Raw genomic sequence first — 19,651 nt, 5'->3', positions numbered from 1 at the left:
ATTGGAATACACCTGACTATTCCTTAACTTATACGAGCAGTGTCTGCGCAAGCTTTTGCAGTGTCTGAGAAAACCTGAGCAGCGTCTTATCAAGCTTGAGCAGTGTCTGGGCACGCTTGAACAGTGTCTGAGCAAGCTTAAGCATCTGAGCAAGCTTGATCAGCGTCTGTGCAATCTTGAGCAGTGTCTTATCAAGCTTGAGCAGTGTCTTAGCAAGTTTGAGCCGTGTCTGAGCAAGCTGGAGCAGCGTCTGTGCCAGATTTAGCAGTGTCTTAGCAAGCTTGAGCAGTGTCTGTGCAAGATTGATCAGCGTCTGAGCAAGCTTGAGCAGTGTCTGAGCAAGCTTGAGCAGCGTCTTATCAAGCTTGAGCAGTGTCTAGTGTCTCGACAACTTGAGCAGCGTCTTATCAAGCTTGAGCAGTATCTGAGCATGATTGAGCAGCGTCTGTGCAAGCTTGAGCCGTGTCTGAACAAGATTGAGCAGCGTCTGTGCAAGCTTGAGCAGCGTCTTATCAAGCTTAAGCCGTGTCTGAGCATCTGAGCAAGCTTGAGCAGCGTCTGTGCAATCTTGAGCAGTGTCTTAGCAAGCTTGAGCAGTGTCTTAGCAAGTTTGAGCCGTGTCTGAGCAAGCTTGAGCAGTGTCTGAGTAAGCTTGAGCAGCGTTTGTATCAGATTTAGCAGTGTCTTAGCAAGCTTGAGCAGTGTCTGTGCAAAATTGATCAGCGTTTGAGCAAGCTTGAGCAGTGTGTGAGCAAGCTTGAGCAGCGTCTTATCAAGCTTGAGCAGCATCTGAGCAAGATTGAGCAGCGTCTTGTCAAGCTTGAGCCGTGTCTGAGCAAGATTGAGCAGCGTCTGTGCAAGCTTGAGCCGTGTCTGAGCAAGATTGAGCAGCGTCTGTGCAAGCTTGAGCAGCGTCTTATCAAGCTTGTGCCGTGTCTGAGAAAGATTGAGCAGCGTCTGTGCAAGCATGAGCTGTGTCTGAGCAAGCTTGAGCAGTGTCTGTGCAAAATTGAGCAGCGTTTTGTGTCTGAGCAAGCTCGATCCGTGTCTGTACAAGCTTACATTGAAGCTTGGTGGAGTTCACGTAATTCCTCAGGCTGGATTCCTGTATTTATCACTGGTTTGTGCATGTTATTGTGCTGTAGTTGAGTTTTGCAGTTGACTTTAGCTTCGAGTTGAGTTTAACCCTAACAAAGCGTATACGCCAATGATTTACCTTGTCAATAGTTTAGATACCGAAAGTCGGTTGATTCCAGCGGTAGATTTTAGGGATGCTTGTATTTTAATGATGAAACCCTTTGCAAAATGTCAACTTGACGGAACTTTGTAGAACGATGCAACGCTGAAATTTTCGCTATTTAGGATTGCATATATCTTTATTTTTTGTAGAAGCAGAACATAGCATAGTCTTTTAAAGGCTTAAACTCATTCCCGTCTTCTAAAAATTAACATCACTAACTTGTTTGTTTACATCGGTTGTGACCCGCGGTGACCTATGTGAGAACCCTTTTGAAGTCAGTTGGTTCATCACCCTGTTCATGTGGTGTTTGTTCACTATTTATACGTTGAGTGTCTTTCGTGCATTGTCCTTTGTACCATAGGCTTGCGTCTTGAAACAGGGTTCAAGTTTCAAATGTTTAGCTACTGGGTTTGTTCAAGTAGATTCAATTTTATCATTGATATATGATCGTTCTTAAAATGTTGTCTACTGTGTTGTTCCCTTATACGTTTTTTGGCTGATGTCTCTCTGACCTCGTCTTTGAGTCTGTGTCCAAGTCAAGATTACTGCAGAACGTGTTTGGATTCCTGGCTTTTCTAGGCTTGTCCAAGTAGTTTCCTCCGTATTATTATTAACTGTATGATAATAAGTACAAGTGTTTTCATCTTAGTTCGTAATGTAAATTAAGCAGAATACATGTGGTACATGTTATGGAACTGTTTCGTCAATACATATGGTTTTAAAACACTACACCTAAATAACTTAATGTTTTGGCCAACACAGTAAATAAATATATTAAAACGTGCTGGTGTATTATTATATAGCATTTGGTACATTGACGATGCAGTATAAATGTACAATAGAGATATAACAAACAGACAGACAGAAATGTTTATTGTTGTAAACATGTCATATAACAGTTTCTTGACAAATTATAATAAATATAAGCATATATATATATATTATAAGTAAATATGGTCTCAACGATGAAAGGCATTATAAAGAAAACAGAAAGGAAAAGGGAAGTTGAATTAAACATAACACAACATACATAAAGTTTAGTCTGATGTAAGCAGGTACAGCTTATTATCAATTACACTTTTTTTTTCAAGCATACATACATGTAAAAGGTATACAGTCAAACAATAACATAGATAATGATTCCAACACACAAAGCAAACTAATAAGTGAATTGAGATGAGAGTGTATAATACAAAATGTAACATATCACACAGGAGTGTTGATTGCAGAGTTTCTTACTTTATTTGCCTTTATCAAATAAGATGCTTTTTTGTGTAGAAGAACATACAAGAAAGTCCAAAAAAAGAAGAAGAAAAAAAACACGTTGCGGATTTTATATATTTTGCTAAAGCTGCCTTACGTCAAAAAACCAATACAAACAAACTATGCTGTGACTATTTAACAGCATAATCATGTTATTTTAACACCTAAACTTCTTTTCTTCGCCCGGCAATAACGTCACAGAGGGACAGTATGTTAATTACCCGATAAAAACCTGGTAATACCGTCACAGGACAATTTCTGTAATGAGCTACCATGGACATATTCCGTAACCATATCGTAGACAAATTTCTGTGGATCACGTAGTTTGATTGGAAACGTTCGATTCAATACAAAGCCTGCCTAATTCATAGCATTGTATCGTGAACGTTGAAGAGCTCGCCGGGTTTCATATTTGAGTGTTTAATTATTCATGTTATATACAAAACCGAGGAAATATATCTTAGTCGGATATGATATTGTTAAATCGCAGTAAGAGATTGGAAAATGATGAACATTTAGCCGCTTCGATGCTTTTGTCAGAAGTCACTGATCTGGATTAACCAGTAAGTTCTCCCAATGTTAATAACTGCTTTTTTGTCATACACGTGCTGAATAATTATAATTCATGACTGATTTTATTTTATCTGTTTTATTTACTTACCTTTTCGGTGTTTCAGCATTTGTTTTATCAAAGCTGAAATTTAAAGTAAAAATGTATCAATTTGGGAAAATTTCAGCCTCACAGAGCAACTATTATACTAATAATGAAGAAATGAATTAGAAACTTTTAATGTTTTTAACATTATTTTTTTTTTATTCATTTTTTTTATCAACAAAATTGTGATGAAATGACATAGCGTAACACTGTAACTAGTTAAATGTTTAATTGTGCGGTGCAAATAGCATAATTTTTGTTTTGAACTGAGACTTCATAACCATGCATACACATCAGTATATAACATTCAAATATTACCGAGATGACTCATATAAATTCTTGGGTGCTGTTAATCATTTCAATTCAAAACTAACATTTTTCGATTAATTTACCAAAATTATCAAGTTTGGTAACTGCGATTATTTCAGTATTTTATGGTTTAACGTTTATGAATAATAATTTAGGGTATTAATATTAATAAAACACGTTGAATAAAAACTGCGGAATGTATCGCAGTCTGCAAAAACGAATACTTAGGATAAATGAATTGTAAAATGTAAGATTATCCCTATGAATATCTAATGTATATATTTTATTGTGTTTTGTTTAAAGCTGCACTCTCACAGATTTACCGTTTTCCCAACTTTTTTTGTTACGGAATGAGCAATTTTTTGCGCAATTATCTGCAAACCATTTTCCGTTCCAAAATTAATGTTTTATGGCTAAACCGTTACTAACGGTTTAAGAAAAATGTATAAAACATCAATTTTTGAACTTAATGCTTAAAATCTTCAATGCATTCAAATTGCATTCAAATGCTTTGTCAGCAGTCTTGTATGACTGGTTTACATGCAATTTCGCATAAAATGGCTCGTGCCATGTCAATTTTTTTTGTCAAAACGTTCATTCTGTGAGAGCGAAGCTTTAAGTAATAGTTAGATGACATGAAGTAAGATTTAAATGATGAAGAATGGGCGGAGTGCGCTTATTGTGAAAGCAGCTTTAAACCGTGGTTGCATGTTCTTTGAAGGCAGCGTTAAACCGTGTTTATAAACACAGAGAAATGTGTGATAGTAGAACCATACAAAGTTACCTTAAAAGAACACCGCACACAACGTCATCATGTATAAATACTGATTTAGTATGTATAAATGCCAGTGGTGAACAATAAACGGGAAATTAAACCAGCCCCGGATCCTAGAGTTAAACCATATTAGGGAAATGAGTCGGTAAACATTTTACGAGAATGAGCCATAGTGTACGTCATTAAAAATCCATCCAATGAAAACACACTAAGACTCATTGTTGAGTTTGGTGTGTAAAAACAATCGATGTTGTTATTTATTTATATAGAACAGAACAGAACAAAGTTTACATCGTATAAATCAGTTCACACAATAAAGACAATGATATAAGTCAAAGATGGCCCTTGATCATTGATAAATTGAATATTCTGCATATATACATGGCGATCGGTTATAAAATGAATGAAAGCATGAAAAACAAAGAAAAAAGAAAAATAATTGATAAAGCATTTGAACATTTCCTATCAAAATTAAATAAATAATGTCTAAGATATATTCCTCTAAGTTGTCTAGTGTAGATATATCTACGTGATAGTGTTAGTACATAATTATGTCATTTACAAACAATAATATAGATGTTAATTGATTGTGTAATTCTTGCAATTCTTTCGTCGTTTTGCATTGTAAATGTTACATACTTGTTTTTAGCGTCATGGTGCAAAGAGCTGCTCTTAATTAGTGGCATAAAAGATATTACTTCACTGTTCAATATTGTACTTTATTATATAACTATACATGTGCATATGCCGTTTAATGCTGAATGAAGATATATTATGTGATATGTTATGATTATTTTACGGGCTTAAATCGTTCAGTAAAGGCACAATTGTTTGAATGACCGCCGGCTCATTTTTTAACTTAAGGTATCCTGCGTAACAATGCTAATATTATGTTCGTGGTATCGTGCATTTGGCCGCGATGTAAAACGTTGATATCTGGTGGTCCCTTCTACTGTTTTGGTGTCATTGTATTATTTTATTATGGTATTTCTGACTGATGTGTAAAAGGTTTGTTAACTGATCGTCAACTGCATTGGTTAAATTAATTAAGTGTAAATGATTTTCTTTATTTCAACTGAATCGGACGTTAAATGATATATATTTATATATTCCAAAGGTCTTTTTGGTGTAATTCTTATCTGCACAAAAACTTTTAATTAAAATATAAAATTGAATTGGTTCACAAGGGATTTAAAACCACATATTTGTGGACATGAAGCATTGACTTAGATGACCACATTATATGGCCTGATTACCAGCTAAGTGTGACAGCAGTGATTGCCCCACCCACCATTTTATTCCGGTATGTAAATATTTAACGTCTTATTTTCAAATTTATTTGAGAATTGTTTAAAATTGGTTCATCTAGTAATTTAAATGTTTACATAGGATAGACTGTTAAAATTTATAATATTTATTCTCCGAGTTCACACGGGGGCAATAATTTATTATAAGATTATCCGATGAATGTCCGAGCCCGCGTGCCTAGGGTCGCTTTAAGCCTTTTATTTGATAACCTCTGGGTGTATAAGAGCTAAATCTGTATAGTGTACCTATAGTTTAAGCGATAAATTGTGATTTATCCGCTCTTACAAAATTCCTATATTAAATATTTGATGCTTGACTCTTGATTTCACATAAAATCACAACCTTGAAAAGTAGTGAAATAGTAGTACATCTTTCTTTAAATAAACTGTACGCGTAATTACAGTCACTTTGACATTCAAACGAGCGTTGCATTTTCCAAAAAAATGACTTAAAGTCAATTAAGAGTTTTAAGACCAATTGGTGACAAATTGGATTTGTGACATTTCGAAACTGTGTTAAACAAATCTACGGCTAGTGATTGAATTACCTTGAAAACAACTAACCAGTACTGACATATGTACTTTCAAGGAATTATCACCATGGAATAAGAAACAATACGTGTTTGTGTATCTATGGAACCAATGATGTAAGTGTAATATTATTTACTAAAACATGCAATTGTCTCTTATACATGTATACGTGCGTAGGTTATTCATTTATAGTGATTGATGTAAAAATAATAGCTTTCACATCAAGATGCGCTCGCCAGCCAGATTGTATGTGCATTACATGTTTGAAGACGTAAAGCGTTTTATTATCCTGGATCTGATACAAACCTATTAACAATAAATATATAGTTAAAGTAATCTACCTCGAAGTCATTGGTGCACAAAGGATTTTATTTTCTGTACACATTTGAAATGTTAACGTTTTTGCACGGGGCATGCATTGTATGGAGTTAAATTGTACGGGATATATATGTACGGGGTTAAAACGTACGGGACATACACATTACGGGGTTAAATTGTACGGGATATACATTGCACGGGGTTAAATTGTACGGGACATGCACTGTATAGGTTTAAATTGTAGGGGACATTGAATGGGATTTACATTATACACAACATACATTGTACGGGTCATACATTATAGTAGATTTACATTGTACGGGATCTACATTGTACGGGATATACAGTGTACGGGACATAAATTGTACGGGATTTACATTATACGGAACATACATTGAACGGGACATACAGTGTACGGGACATGAATTGTACGGGATTTACATTGTACGGAACATACATTGTACGGGATATACAGTGTACGGAACATGAATTGTATGGGATTTACATTGTACGGGATTTACATTGTACGGGATTAACATTGTACGAAATATACATTGTACGCCGGGACATACATTATACGAAAGGACATTTATTGTACGGGATCTACATTTAATGGACATATATTGTGCGCTATACAATGCTAGGAATATACAGTATAGGGGACAAACATTAAATGACGGGATATTCATTGCACGGTATATACATGTTCATATACACACACTGTACTGGATACAATGCACGGAAAATGCATGTACGGGACATTGTACGATGTGATATATATTGTACGGGATATATATGGCACGAAACATAATAGTGTACTACATTGTACATTGTACACTGGAAATACATTCTCCAAGAGGGATGCCTCTTGAAAATGAAACAGCCGTCAAGAATGAGCTTAAAATTACTGTAAGGGCTGGCAGAAAAAAAACGCACTTAAACTTAGTGTACCGCCCGTATACAGGAAGTTAACACACCACTATAACATTATAACAGTTTTGTAGACGAGGTATTTCTAAGGCCATGAACTACACAAACATGCTAGTATTGAAACCTTGAGTATATTGTCAGATGCTACCGACTTGCTCAATAGTTCCGCTGCAGGTTAAGACAAAGGTGGCAGTATCGGTAATATGGGGATGAGGATTGTTTACATCATTATATACATTGACAAGTTTCATTATTCCACACCGAGAGTACTATACCGGATTATTATTATTATTATTATTATACTGGGCGAGTACCTAAATCGGAACAGTACCTAAATATGGAACACTCATTATAAAAGTGTTTTTCCAGTCGAAATCAGTTTATTTACGATTTTAATCAATAAAGACATTTGTCTTAGATACAAATTCCAAAGAACACAATTTTCCGGTAAGTATTTCAAATACTGCTATCATTTAAAGTTTTTCATGTTCAAATGTCAATACATGGCCGGCGAGGAAAAAACTTCATGCTTGCCACAATCACAACGTACTGGTACAGCCTGTATTTTATTGAAACCATTAAATTTTACTGACAAAAATGACAGAAAAAAAAACAAGCTGGAAATAACATAAATTATTAATTTACCTAAACAAATCATGGAGCAATATTTTTTTAAAGAATACATAAAAATAATTAACGAATTAAAGCTGTTCCATATTTAGGTACTCTGAGGACAAAAATGGCAGTCCTTAATTGTGCAGTTAATAAAGTACTTTTCAGGCAGATTGGTAGTATCTTGAAAAATGCCATTTATATCAACCAATCGGTCTGGAATCCTAGTATGCTAATGAAAATTTTTGTGGTTGTGGTGCAAGTCTAACTAAAAATATTTCAAAAATAGTGCCGAAAGTGTTCCGATTTAGGTACTCGCCCAGTATATATATATATATATGGATCTCCAATTATCTGCACCTTTGAGTTGATATACAGTCGAACCCCGTTGGCTCGAACTCGCTTTGCTCCAATTTCCTCGACAGCTCGAACTGGATGTTAAAGATCGATTTCTTTATACTGAATGTATACATTCCCGCTTGGCTCGAAGTAATTCCGCCGCCTGTATGATATTGCGGCTCATACAAATCACAAAATCACCATGGGATTCTGTCTCATGTCGCTCATCTGCATTATAATTTCATTACGTTGTTTTAAATATTCTCTCACAGATTTATCGTTTTGACAATTTTGTAGATTTTGTCTTTGAATGAGCCAATTTTTGCGTACAAATTTGGAAAGCAGTGATATAAGATTTCTGTAAAAGATCAGTTATTCACATTTACGTTCAAAAATTGATGTTTTACGGCAAAATGCGGTGCTAACGCTTGAAGAGAACTGAAATTTTCTGCAGTTTACGAAACAATTGATATTTGTTCCATTGTTAGTTTTCCAATGTGACTGAATTAAGGGCATTGAGGGCAAAATCAGCTGATTCTGGGACAAATGTTTTAAAAAGTGACATAACTGATAACATGTCAGAGCATATATCAAACGTAACAGAAGGATCATTAAAGATGCGCTCCTATATAAGATTTACCACAATTATTAATATAGTTCAAATATTCCAAAAATGATGAATAATGTCCTAAAAAAAGGTTCATGAAGGATACCGAGTTTAATTTGAAATAAATGAGCATAAAACATGCTATTTCTACCGTATGAGACTATAGTAGACCACAATAAATCTTTTAGCATTCACCAATTATTTAAAAAATATTCGCTTCTGCTATTAAATTCACGGTTACAATCGTGTTATCAGTAGTTAATATTTGCCATAAATGCATTATTTAGTAGGTAGTTTAAGGTTTATCAGTCGAAATTGATGTTTGTTATACATGTGTATGTATTTATTTTGAATAAGAGTGTCACTTTAATATTGAAATGTACTCATGTCTATAAACAAGCAAGTGAGTAAAAAAATATTCTGTGTATCTCAATATTGATGATTCCAGTTTTTTTAGAAAAATAAATAAACGTGATTGCTTGGAAATAATACCGTAAAAGAGCAAACAAAATCAACATATCGGCCTCAATTCAAAACGTCGAAAGAACAAATAATAAAACAATAAGTTCGTCACAAAACATGTATTACTTCTACAATTTCAAATTCACATAGAATGTGGACTCAAAACTCACAATGCTGGTGGTATCAATTATTGAGGTTCGCGGCGTTAATTCCGTGTTCCTTGTTTCAACAAATATTTGCTTGTCATTATTTCCCGGTGAAAGTGACCCACAATCTTTGATTCACTGTCGATTACGTCCACCCGAGTAGGTTGTAAATTAGCACCATCCTACTCAGCAGTTATTAATATTTTTCATTAGGCAAACACAGACTTTTATATACCACTGACGTAACAATATTAGCACCAATAACGTTTAATGAACTCTATCTACTAGCAACGTTTGATTGAAAAGTAAGAAATTTTGTTGACCGGTATTTAATATTTTTTCTATTACCATCACAGAAATGAGCTTTTCCAGTCAATTCTCTATTATTTTGGTAAATGCCTAGATGGTTATAGTATCAAGCGATCGAGAAACGAGCAGTAAGAAATTCTATCAAGCCCTATAAACTACCTCCTTCACCTAGCACGCAGAAGCCCTATAAACTACCTCTTTCACCTAGCCCCCAGAAGCCCTAAAAACTACCTCCTTCACCTAGCCCCCAGAAGCCCTATAAACTACCTCTTTCACCTAGCCCCCAGAAGCCCTATAAACTACCTCCTTCACCTAGCCCCCAGAAGCCCTATAAACTACCTCCTTCACCTAGCCCCCAGAAGCCCTATAAACTACCTCCTTCACCAAGCACCAGAAGCCCTATAAACTATCTCCTTCACCTTGCCCCCAGAAGCTCTATAAACTACCTCCTTCACCTAGCCCCCAGAAGCCCTATAAACTACCTCTTTCACCTAGTCCCCAGAAGCCCTATAAACTACCTCCTTTACCTGGCCCTCAGAAGCCCTATAAACTACCTCCATCACCTAGCCCTAAGAAGCCCTATAAACTACCTCATTCACCTAGCTCCCAGAAGCCCTATAAACTGCCTCCTTCACATAGCCCTCAGAAGTTCTATAAATTACCTCCTTCACCTAACCATCAGAAGCCCTATAAATTACCTCCTTTACCTAGCTCCCAGAAGCCCTATAAACTACCTCCTCCACCTAGCCCCCAGAAGCCCTATAAACTACCTCTTTCACCTAGACCCCAGAAGCCCTAAAACTACCTCCTTCACATAGCCCCCAGAAGCCCTATAAACTACCTCCTTCACCTAACCATCAGAAGCCCTATAAATTACCTCCTTTACCTAGCTCCCAGAAGCCCTATAAACTACCTCCTTCACCTGGCCCTTAGAAGCCCTATAAACTACCTCATTCACCTAGCTCCCAGAAGCCCTATAAACTGCCTCCTTCACATAGCCCTCAGAAGTCCTATAAATTACCTCCTTCACCTAACCATAAGAAGTCCTATAAATTATCTCCTTTAACTAGCTCCCAGAAGCCCTATAAACTACCTCCTTCACCTGGCCCTCAGAAGCCCTATAAACTACCTCCTTCACCTAGCCCCCAGAAGCCCTATAAACTACCTCTTTCACCAAGCCCCAGAAGCCCTATAAACCACCTCCTTCACCTAGCCCTCAAAAGCCCTATAAACTACCTCCTTTACCTAGCCCCTAGAAGCCCTATAAACTACCTCTTTCACCAAGCACCAGAAGCCCTATAAACTACCTCTTTCACTAAGCCCCAGAAGCCCTATAAACTACCTCCTTCACCTAGCCCCCAGAAGCCCTATAAACTACCTCTTTCACCAAGCACCAGAAGCCCTATAAACTACCTCTTTCACCAAGCACCAGAAGCCCTATAAACTACCTCTTTCACCAAGCACCAGAAGCCCTATAAACTACCTCTTTCACCAAGCACCAGAAGCCCTATAAACTACCTCTTTCACCAAGCACCAGAAGCCCTATAAACTACCTCTTTCACCAAGCACCAGAAGCCCTATAAACTACCTCCTTCACCTAGCCCCCAGAAGCCCTATAAACGTACTCCTCCACCAGTCGTTGTATAAACTCTGAACCAGAAGCCGTACACAATTCACCTCTACCTCGCTACCAGAGGCCATATAAACTTTTTTACCTCATATCATTTAAAATTTTATCTTATTTAACTTCTTGTAGTATTGTTCATGTAATCGAAAGTCAGCCATGCGTTCAGTTTGCTGTTTGTTTCCCTGCTTGCAGTGTATGCGCTGCGTTGCCACAGGGATACAAAACAAAACGTTTACTGGCGTTTTGTAAACGCTCGCCTTACTGAACGCACTGCAGACTTTGCAACCAATGATTGCTTATTGAAGTGCATGGGCAAAAACCAAACATCAAATATTTGATATCTGGACAATGCTAATAAAGTTGGTGTTCTATTTTATGTTTTCTTCACAAATAAAAGGCAATATCCTAGCATTTTGACTGATTTGTTTAAGGCTGAAGCAAAGTTTTGGATGAATTATCAGGGTATTGTACTTGTGTACTAACACTTGGGTTAAATTGCTCTATCAAATAAAATACTGAGTTATAAAGTTCTAAAAATACACTAATCTTGTTAAAGCCAATAGCATCGCGACAGACGAATTCGGCATACCCTCAAAGATAAGCCAAGAACAATATTATTTCTGAAAACACAATAAAAATTTACGAATAAACTTTCCCTTTTGTTGTTTCAACACTTGATTCTTGTTTGTAGATTCCACGGAAAACACGACCATATGGCGAAGTCTAATTAAAACCCGCACACCAAGTTACTCTGTATGCAAAGGACTTGGGCATTCGGAATCATATGACATTTTTATTAGCCTTCCCTATAATAAGTGAACTGGATTCTACCATTAATTGGAATATAACAGTATTCGAAAGTAGCAATACTCGAAGGAGAATCACGTTAGATGTACCAGTTCTAGCCAAAAAAACTTGTTAACAGATATAATTCAAACCGGGAAACAATTATACTCTATTTCAAAACGGGGAAACTCATATGAGACAGCAAAATAATTGTTGCGTTAACTCTTTAATTCATATTAAAAGATGAATTATCGGACTCCTACTAGCTCGCATTGACAATTCTAAGTTTGTTTTAAGGAAATGTTGTATTTAACGATTTTTGGACCATCTGGTGTGTCGTCCCTTTAAAGTACACTTATCTAAGTGCTGAGCATATATATATCCATTGAAAACACAAACGTGTTCTGATATAACACATGGAACAACCGACAGGCAAAATGATTCACTCTTTTTCGACCATCAAATAATAACCAACGAAACAAATACATTACTGTCAAAACACGACATTGCCCTGAAAAGATGTTTGTGTCACAGCCTTGGAACGGACAGTGAAAAATGAAAGCATTGGAAAAAACATTTTTGGGTAAGATTGAACTGGCGAAATGCACAAAAATAGCTCTGCATCCCGTACAGTTGGGCATCATCGACGTCCGGATAATACATTTGTCTTACAGACTTCGCTATTTTTGTAGTTTTGCTCATTTTTGTCTCGGTTTTAGCCTGTTTCCCGAACCAGTCCTCATTAGAACAGGGCGCGTTGTCAAATGTTAAACCAATTACAAGAACAGTTTGTTATCTGTAAATTGAATCAAAGCGAGTTGTAATCTCTGTTCTTTTGGCGAGGGAAAAGTCATTAAAATTCGTTTAAATTACTTATTTCTACATAACAGAGCTTGTTAGCAAGAATTGAACTTGTCAAGTTGCGTTAGATGTCATCGGAAAAACTTTAAACTTGCTACAATCGTTAAGGGTGTGGATTGTTTTGTTTTGTATGAAACAGCTGTTGTAGATCTATTGTAGAATCAAAGAGTTTTCAGGTTCATTAAATTGTATATTGAGAGCAACAGTTTGTAGAATAGAAAATAAATGTTTTGAGATGTTATGATCAACAATGGGCACAGATTGCAACGCTTCGCAGATTCAATTCAGACTTCAGCAAAAAGAAGCTTATTTGATGTCTTTAATATCTAGTATATTTTTGTGTTTCATTTTTTTGATTACTCCAATACGCCGACGCCCACAAAAAGGTCATATGATTTATACACTGTGTAATTAACTTGAAATTACGTATAATCATGTGTACTTCTTACTTTGTCTGATGTTTGGTAAAATGTCTAATTAAACAAGACAATATGTGTAATTAAACAAGAAATAATTAATTAAACAAGATAGTGTATGTAATTAAACAAGATAGTAGGTGTAATAGTATGTGCAATTAAACAAGATACACTGTGTAATTAAACAAGATAGACTGTGTAATTAAACAAGAAAGAATGTATAATTAAACAAGATAGTATTTGTAATTAAACAAGATAGTATGTTTAAATAAGCAAGATAGTATTTGTAATAGTTATCTAAACATGACAGTATGTGTAGATAAACAAGATAAAATGTGTAATTAAACAAAATTGTTCGTGTAAATAAACCAGATAGAAGGTATTATAGTATGTGCAATTTAACAAGATAGTATATGTAATGAAAACTCGAAAGTCAGCATAATTAAACAAGATAGTAGGTGCTGTAGTAGGTGTAATTTAACAACAGTGTTTGTATAATAAAACAAGGTAGTATGTGAAATATATAAAGATAGTATGTGTAATGGAACAAGACAGTAGGTGAAATTAAACATAATAGTTAGTGTAATAATAGGTGTAATGAACCAAGATAGTAGGTGTAATGAACCAAGATAGTAGGTGTAATGAAACAAGATAGTAGGTGTAATGAAACAAGATAGTAGGTGCAATTAAACATGATAGTTAGTGTAATGATAGGTGTAATGAACCAAGATAGTAGGTGTAATGAAACAAGATAGTAGGTGTAATGAAACAAGATAGTATGTGCAATTAAACATGATAGATAGTGTAATGATAGGTGTAATGAACCAAGATAGTAGGTGTAATGGAACAAGATAGTAGGTGTAATGAAACAAGATAGTATGTGCAATTAAACATAATAGTTAGTGTAATAATAGGTGTAATGAACCAAGATAGTAGGTGTAATGAACCAAGATAGTAGGTGTAATGAAACAAGATAGTAGGTGTAATGAAACAAGATAGTAGGTGCAATTAAACATGATAGTTAGTGTAATGATAGGTGTAATGAACCAAGATAGTAGGTGTAATGAAACAAGATAGTAGGTGTAATGAAACAAGATAGTATGTGCAATTAAACATGATAGATAGTGTAATGATAGGTGTAATGAACCAAGATAGTAGGTGTAATGGAACAAGATAGTAGGTGTAATGAAACAAGATAGTATGTGCAATTAAACATAATAGTTAGTGTAATAATAGGTGTAATGAACCAAGATAGTAGGTGTAATGAACCAAGATAGTAGGTGTAATGGAACAAGATAGTAGGTGTAATGAACCAAGATAGTAGGTGTAATGAACCAAGATAGTAGGTGTATTGGAACAAGATAGTAGGTGTAATGAACCAAGATAGTAGGTGTAATGAAACAAGATAGTAGGTGTAATGAAACAAGATAGTAGGTGTAATAAAACAAGATAGTAGGTGTAATGAAACATGAAAGTAGGTGCAATTAAACATGACAGTAAGTGTAATAATAGGTGCAATTAAATAGTAGGGGTAATTAAACATGATAGTAAGGTGTAATAAAACAAGATAGTAGATGCAATTCAAAATGATAGTAAGTGTAAAAATAGGTGTAATGAAACCAGATAATAGGTGCAATTCCACATGATATTAAGTTTAAAAATAGGTGTAATGAAACCAGATAATAGGTGTAACGAAGAAGATGATAGGTGCAATTCCACATGATAGTAAGTGTAAAAATAGGTGTAATGAAACAAGATAATAGGTGTAATGAAGAAGATGATAGGTGCAATTCCACATGATAGTAAGTGTAAAAATAGGTGTAATGAAACAAGATAATAGGCGTAATGAAGAAGATGATAGGTGCAATTCCACATGATAGTAAGTGTAAAAATAGGTGTAATGAAACAAGATAATAGGTGCAATTCCACATGATAGTTAGTGTAAAAATAGGTGTAATGAAACCAGATAATAGGTGTAATGAAGAAGATGATAGGTGCAATTCCACATGATAGTAAGTGTAAAAATAAGTGTAATGAAACCAGATAATAGGTGTAATGAAGAAGATGATAGGTGCAATTCCACATGATAGTAAGTGTAAGAATAAGTGTAATGAAACCAGATAATAGGTGCAATTCCACATTATATTAAGTGTAAAAATAGGTGTAATGAAACAAGATAATAGGTGTAACGAAGAAGATGATGGGTGCAATTCCACATGATAGTAAGGTGTAATGAAACAAGATAGTAAGTGTAATAGTCTGTGTGAATAAAAACGGTTATGAGTGTGTGTGTGTGTAATTAACAAGATAGCACATTTGTTTAAACAAGTTATAAGGCACATTCTTTGGAAAATATGCATCGGACTGTGGTAAATTGTATTGCTTAACATTTTCAGTGGAATACTATTCAATAATGCATTTTTAGCGCAGTGAATAAGGTCATAGAATTATATTGTGTAAGCATTTTTCTGTCGCGAGTTCCACACCTCTTGTGCTCTTGAAATTATGTTGTCTTTCCACTTTTCACATTCAAAAATACATATTTTAACTACCTTGTTGAGTAAAAATGATCGACTGTAAGAGTAATTTCTAAAATATCAAGAAAATGCACATGTTAAAAAAGGACTTGGAATGGCCTATTTAGCATTAACGTTTATGTTTTTGAAAATCTAGAAAGTTTACAATTATGTTGTGATACTTTTTAAATGTTTGAAAGGTATTCAACTAAAGGATGAAGTTATCAATGTACAAGTACTGCTCCAGTTATTTAATTGGCACAATGTTTAATTATTGCTTTTGACTGATAATCATTTCCGGATAAAAAACAATAAAGCAGTAGTTTGACCATTGGGATCTCAATCATTCGGGTTAAGGATTAATTATAACTTTTTTTGAATGCTCTTACTGCTGTAGATACGCTATAGTGTTAAGGGGTTAAATAAATACCATCTGTGTGTACAAATTGGGTTTTATTCCTGAAATATTGAATATATTGCTCTTCCTCGTTCTAATGATACGGCTATGATATCAAAATTCATATTATATCAATTGAATTTGACGGTATACTTTCTAAATATTGCATAATATCCGTGGGAGATCATATTTAATGCGATTTTGAAGGCTTATAAAAATGTTTATTGTCTAATGTTTACTGCGCCACAATTTAGGGAGATGGATTTTCGATGAAAGTACATTTGGTGGAAAAAAAATAAGTCCTGTTTTCATTACATAACATTCTTAAAAATGCAAAATCACCTCATTTAAGGTGACATCAATTCGGACGTCAAAATAACATAGCGACCCTCTTGTTTTGGATTGATAACATAGTTTTTTGCTGTACTTATCAAGTTGTGTAGCGGTAATCCGGTTCTCTCTGCACGAAACATCCCTCTTGACGTAGATAAAAGATGAGACGGACCATTTTCATATAAAAACTACAAAACGTATCCTTTAAAGGGACTGTGTCACAGATTGGCACCAAAAAAGTTTTTTTTCTGTAACGAATCTCAGGACAATTATCTAATAGAATGTGTTACGCTTTGATATCATAATTGTAAAAAAAGTACCAAAATGTAAAAACAAATTGTGTCGGAGACCGGGTTCGAACCCGCGTCGCCAAAATTGAAGTTCAGCGTCTTACTCACTGCGCTACAAAGGCTTATTCTATCCGGGTGACATAATTAAGCTATACACCTACCTCGGTAATATCACGTGATAACACCGACTAGCCAATCACGCATAAGGAATGAATTATACCTGGTAGACATACCCAGTAATCTTTTTTAATGGAAAAATACGAAATAACTGCTAAACTTAAATACATTGTAAACAATGTGGTACTTCAGTTAGTAATTTTTTTCGCTATTTTATCATACGTGAGACAGCCCCTTTAAAGGTGTACTCGAATTTAAAATAAATACATACACATGTATTAAAAGCATGAATTTTGAGTGATGAATCTTTAACTATTAACTTAATTAGGCCTTTATGGACAATATTAATAACTGATAACACGATTGTAACCGTGTTTTTAAAAGCTGAAAACGCACAAATATTAAATGACTGGTGGGTCATAAAAGATTTTTACAGTGATCAACTATCGTATTATGAGGTAGAAATACCGTATTTTCTGCATCTTAAACACGGTGTCCTTCATAAGAACCACTGTTTTCGATACTGATTTCATCCTTTTCGGTAAATTAAAACATTTGTATTTATTGCGTTATTTCTTATTTGGTAGTAAGATTGCATCTTTAAACATGTTTAATTTAAGTGACACATTGCACAAAACTACAGCAGTATGCAAGCAAAATGTAAAACACTTAAGATAAGAGTCCTCTTGAAAAAAGACTATTTTGAAGGACTCAAGTGATCGAGGACACCCAAAAACGGACTATTACAATAGCAAGGGGTTTCAACAGGACGCTCTTAATATTCAATATTTACTCAACACTTTATAAACAAGAAGTATCCTCATTCAAATATTCCTGCAGCTTCTAACAATTATATATGTTGGAGTATTTTAATACATTCTGAAACAGAGCGGAGCAAATCTCAAAACCATGTATACTCGATTAATTTAATAAAACATGTATAAACATTATAGGCATATACTTGCTTTCGTAATAACGGTGATTCAAGAGTATTTTGGCTTTAAGTAAACCGATTGTTAACAACATATGCACGAGGATCACGGGTCATTGGTACTCCAGGTTGTGAGCGATCAGATCGTTCAAATAAAGCTGCACTCTCACAGATCGAACGTTTTGACAAAATACTTTTTTTTGTCTAGGAACGAGCCAATTTATGCGAAAATGTATGTAAACAAGTCATGTAAGACTGCTTACAAAATATTGCATTGCATGTTTTTATATTTAAGTTCAAAAAATGATGTTTTATATTTTTTTCTTAAACCGTTAGTAACGGTTTTAGCCATAAAACATTAATTTTGGAACGGAAATATGAGAATCTGCGATCTGATCTTTTGTCAGCAGTCTTTTATCACTGGTTTGCAGATATTTACGCAAAAAATGCTCAATCCAAGACAAAAAATGTAAAAACGGTAAATCTGTGAGAGTGCAGCTATAAGCAATCACTGAAATCCCAATGTATATGGATATATGTGGGAGCCTTGTATATGTAAAGTAAGTGGTTTGATGGATATAATTCTCAAGTTGATGTGTTTTTTGATGGTGTGTGTGTGTTAAGTTCTAGCACATGAGACTGCAGGAGTAAAAAAGATGATAAAAGTGCTATAGCAGGTCATAACTTATCTACCTTTATTCCGAACCCCGATTGGTATATTATTTTATTGTTCAGTAGAAGTTGGAAAGCCTACGAATGGGCATGGAACTGACGGTAAATACATTTTCTAATTTCGTCCTGCATTCGGAGCTCCTCGGCCATTTTCTACGAAAAGAACCTCGCATGTATATGGGCGATTTACAATGTCAGAAATTGGTACACTTTAACTACGCTGCAAATAGATCGCGTAGTGATTTCAATTAAGTAGCTGAACTTAATGACATAACTCTTGGGAATCTAAATTATTTATGTTTTCAATAATACACTTGACTGGCAATCAATTTAGCTTAGATCTACAAATCCAAGCTTAAACACCACATTTAATTCGTAATAAAATTCAATGTTACGAACTACTTCTACTGATGTACCGGCATACATCAGAGGTTATTTTCGAAAAAAAAAATGACCGAGGAGTTCCGAATATTCGTCCTGGTCAAGGAAACGGACTCGGAACAATTCATAATAACTAAAAGCCCAGTTCGCAATTTGGCCAAAACAAATTAATAAACCCAAATTTACTTTTAATATCTCAAACCCCCTAGAAATGAATGGTTCCGATAGTGAAAATTTATTTCAAATCACCCGAACTGGTCATTACACTCATGATCATGTAGGGAAATTATTAATTCCCGGTCTTGTAACCGGTTATTTAGCTCTCTACTTGTCAACGGAACTTGCCCAATATCTCCTCCTTCAACGATTCATTGTTAATGATAGCATTAGCACGGAGAGGACGTTGGGGGAATATTTGAAACAGCATTTCCTAATTTAAAGATGTGATTGTTTAACAAAAACGTTTTCGAACTTCGTGAAGGAAAATAGTTTTTTTAATGTTTAATGTTATTTGAAATTGA

General features: G+C 34.9%; 2 protein-coding genes across 2 annotated transcripts in view; both read left to right on the top strand.

Annotated features, from left to right (window-relative positions):
• LOC128230364 (nitric oxide synthase-like protein) overlaps nt 1-19,651 on the top strand; it is a 95,223-nt gene that overhangs the window by 17,587 nt on the left and 57,985 nt on the right. The gene's annotated exons all lie outside the window — the stretch shown is intronic.
• LOC128232976 (uncharacterized) lies at nt 7,260-10,602 on the top strand. The gene is made up of 2 exons (XM_052946803.1): nt 7,260-7,307; nt 10,234-10,602. Exons 1-2 carry the CDS (start codon nt 7,260-7,262, stop codon nt 10,600-10,602), a joined length of 417 nt encoding a protein of 138 aa, XP_052802763.1.

The sequence above is a fragment of the Mya arenaria genome, chromosome 4, assembly GCF_026914265.1.
Source record: "Mya arenaria isolate MELC-2E11 chromosome 4, ASM2691426v1".
NCBI lineage: Eukaryota > Metazoa > Mollusca > Bivalvia > Myida > Myidae > Mya > Mya arenaria.
The sequence above is the reverse complement of the archived record's forward strand: the minus strand, read 5'-3'. Positions and strand labels throughout refer to the sequence as shown.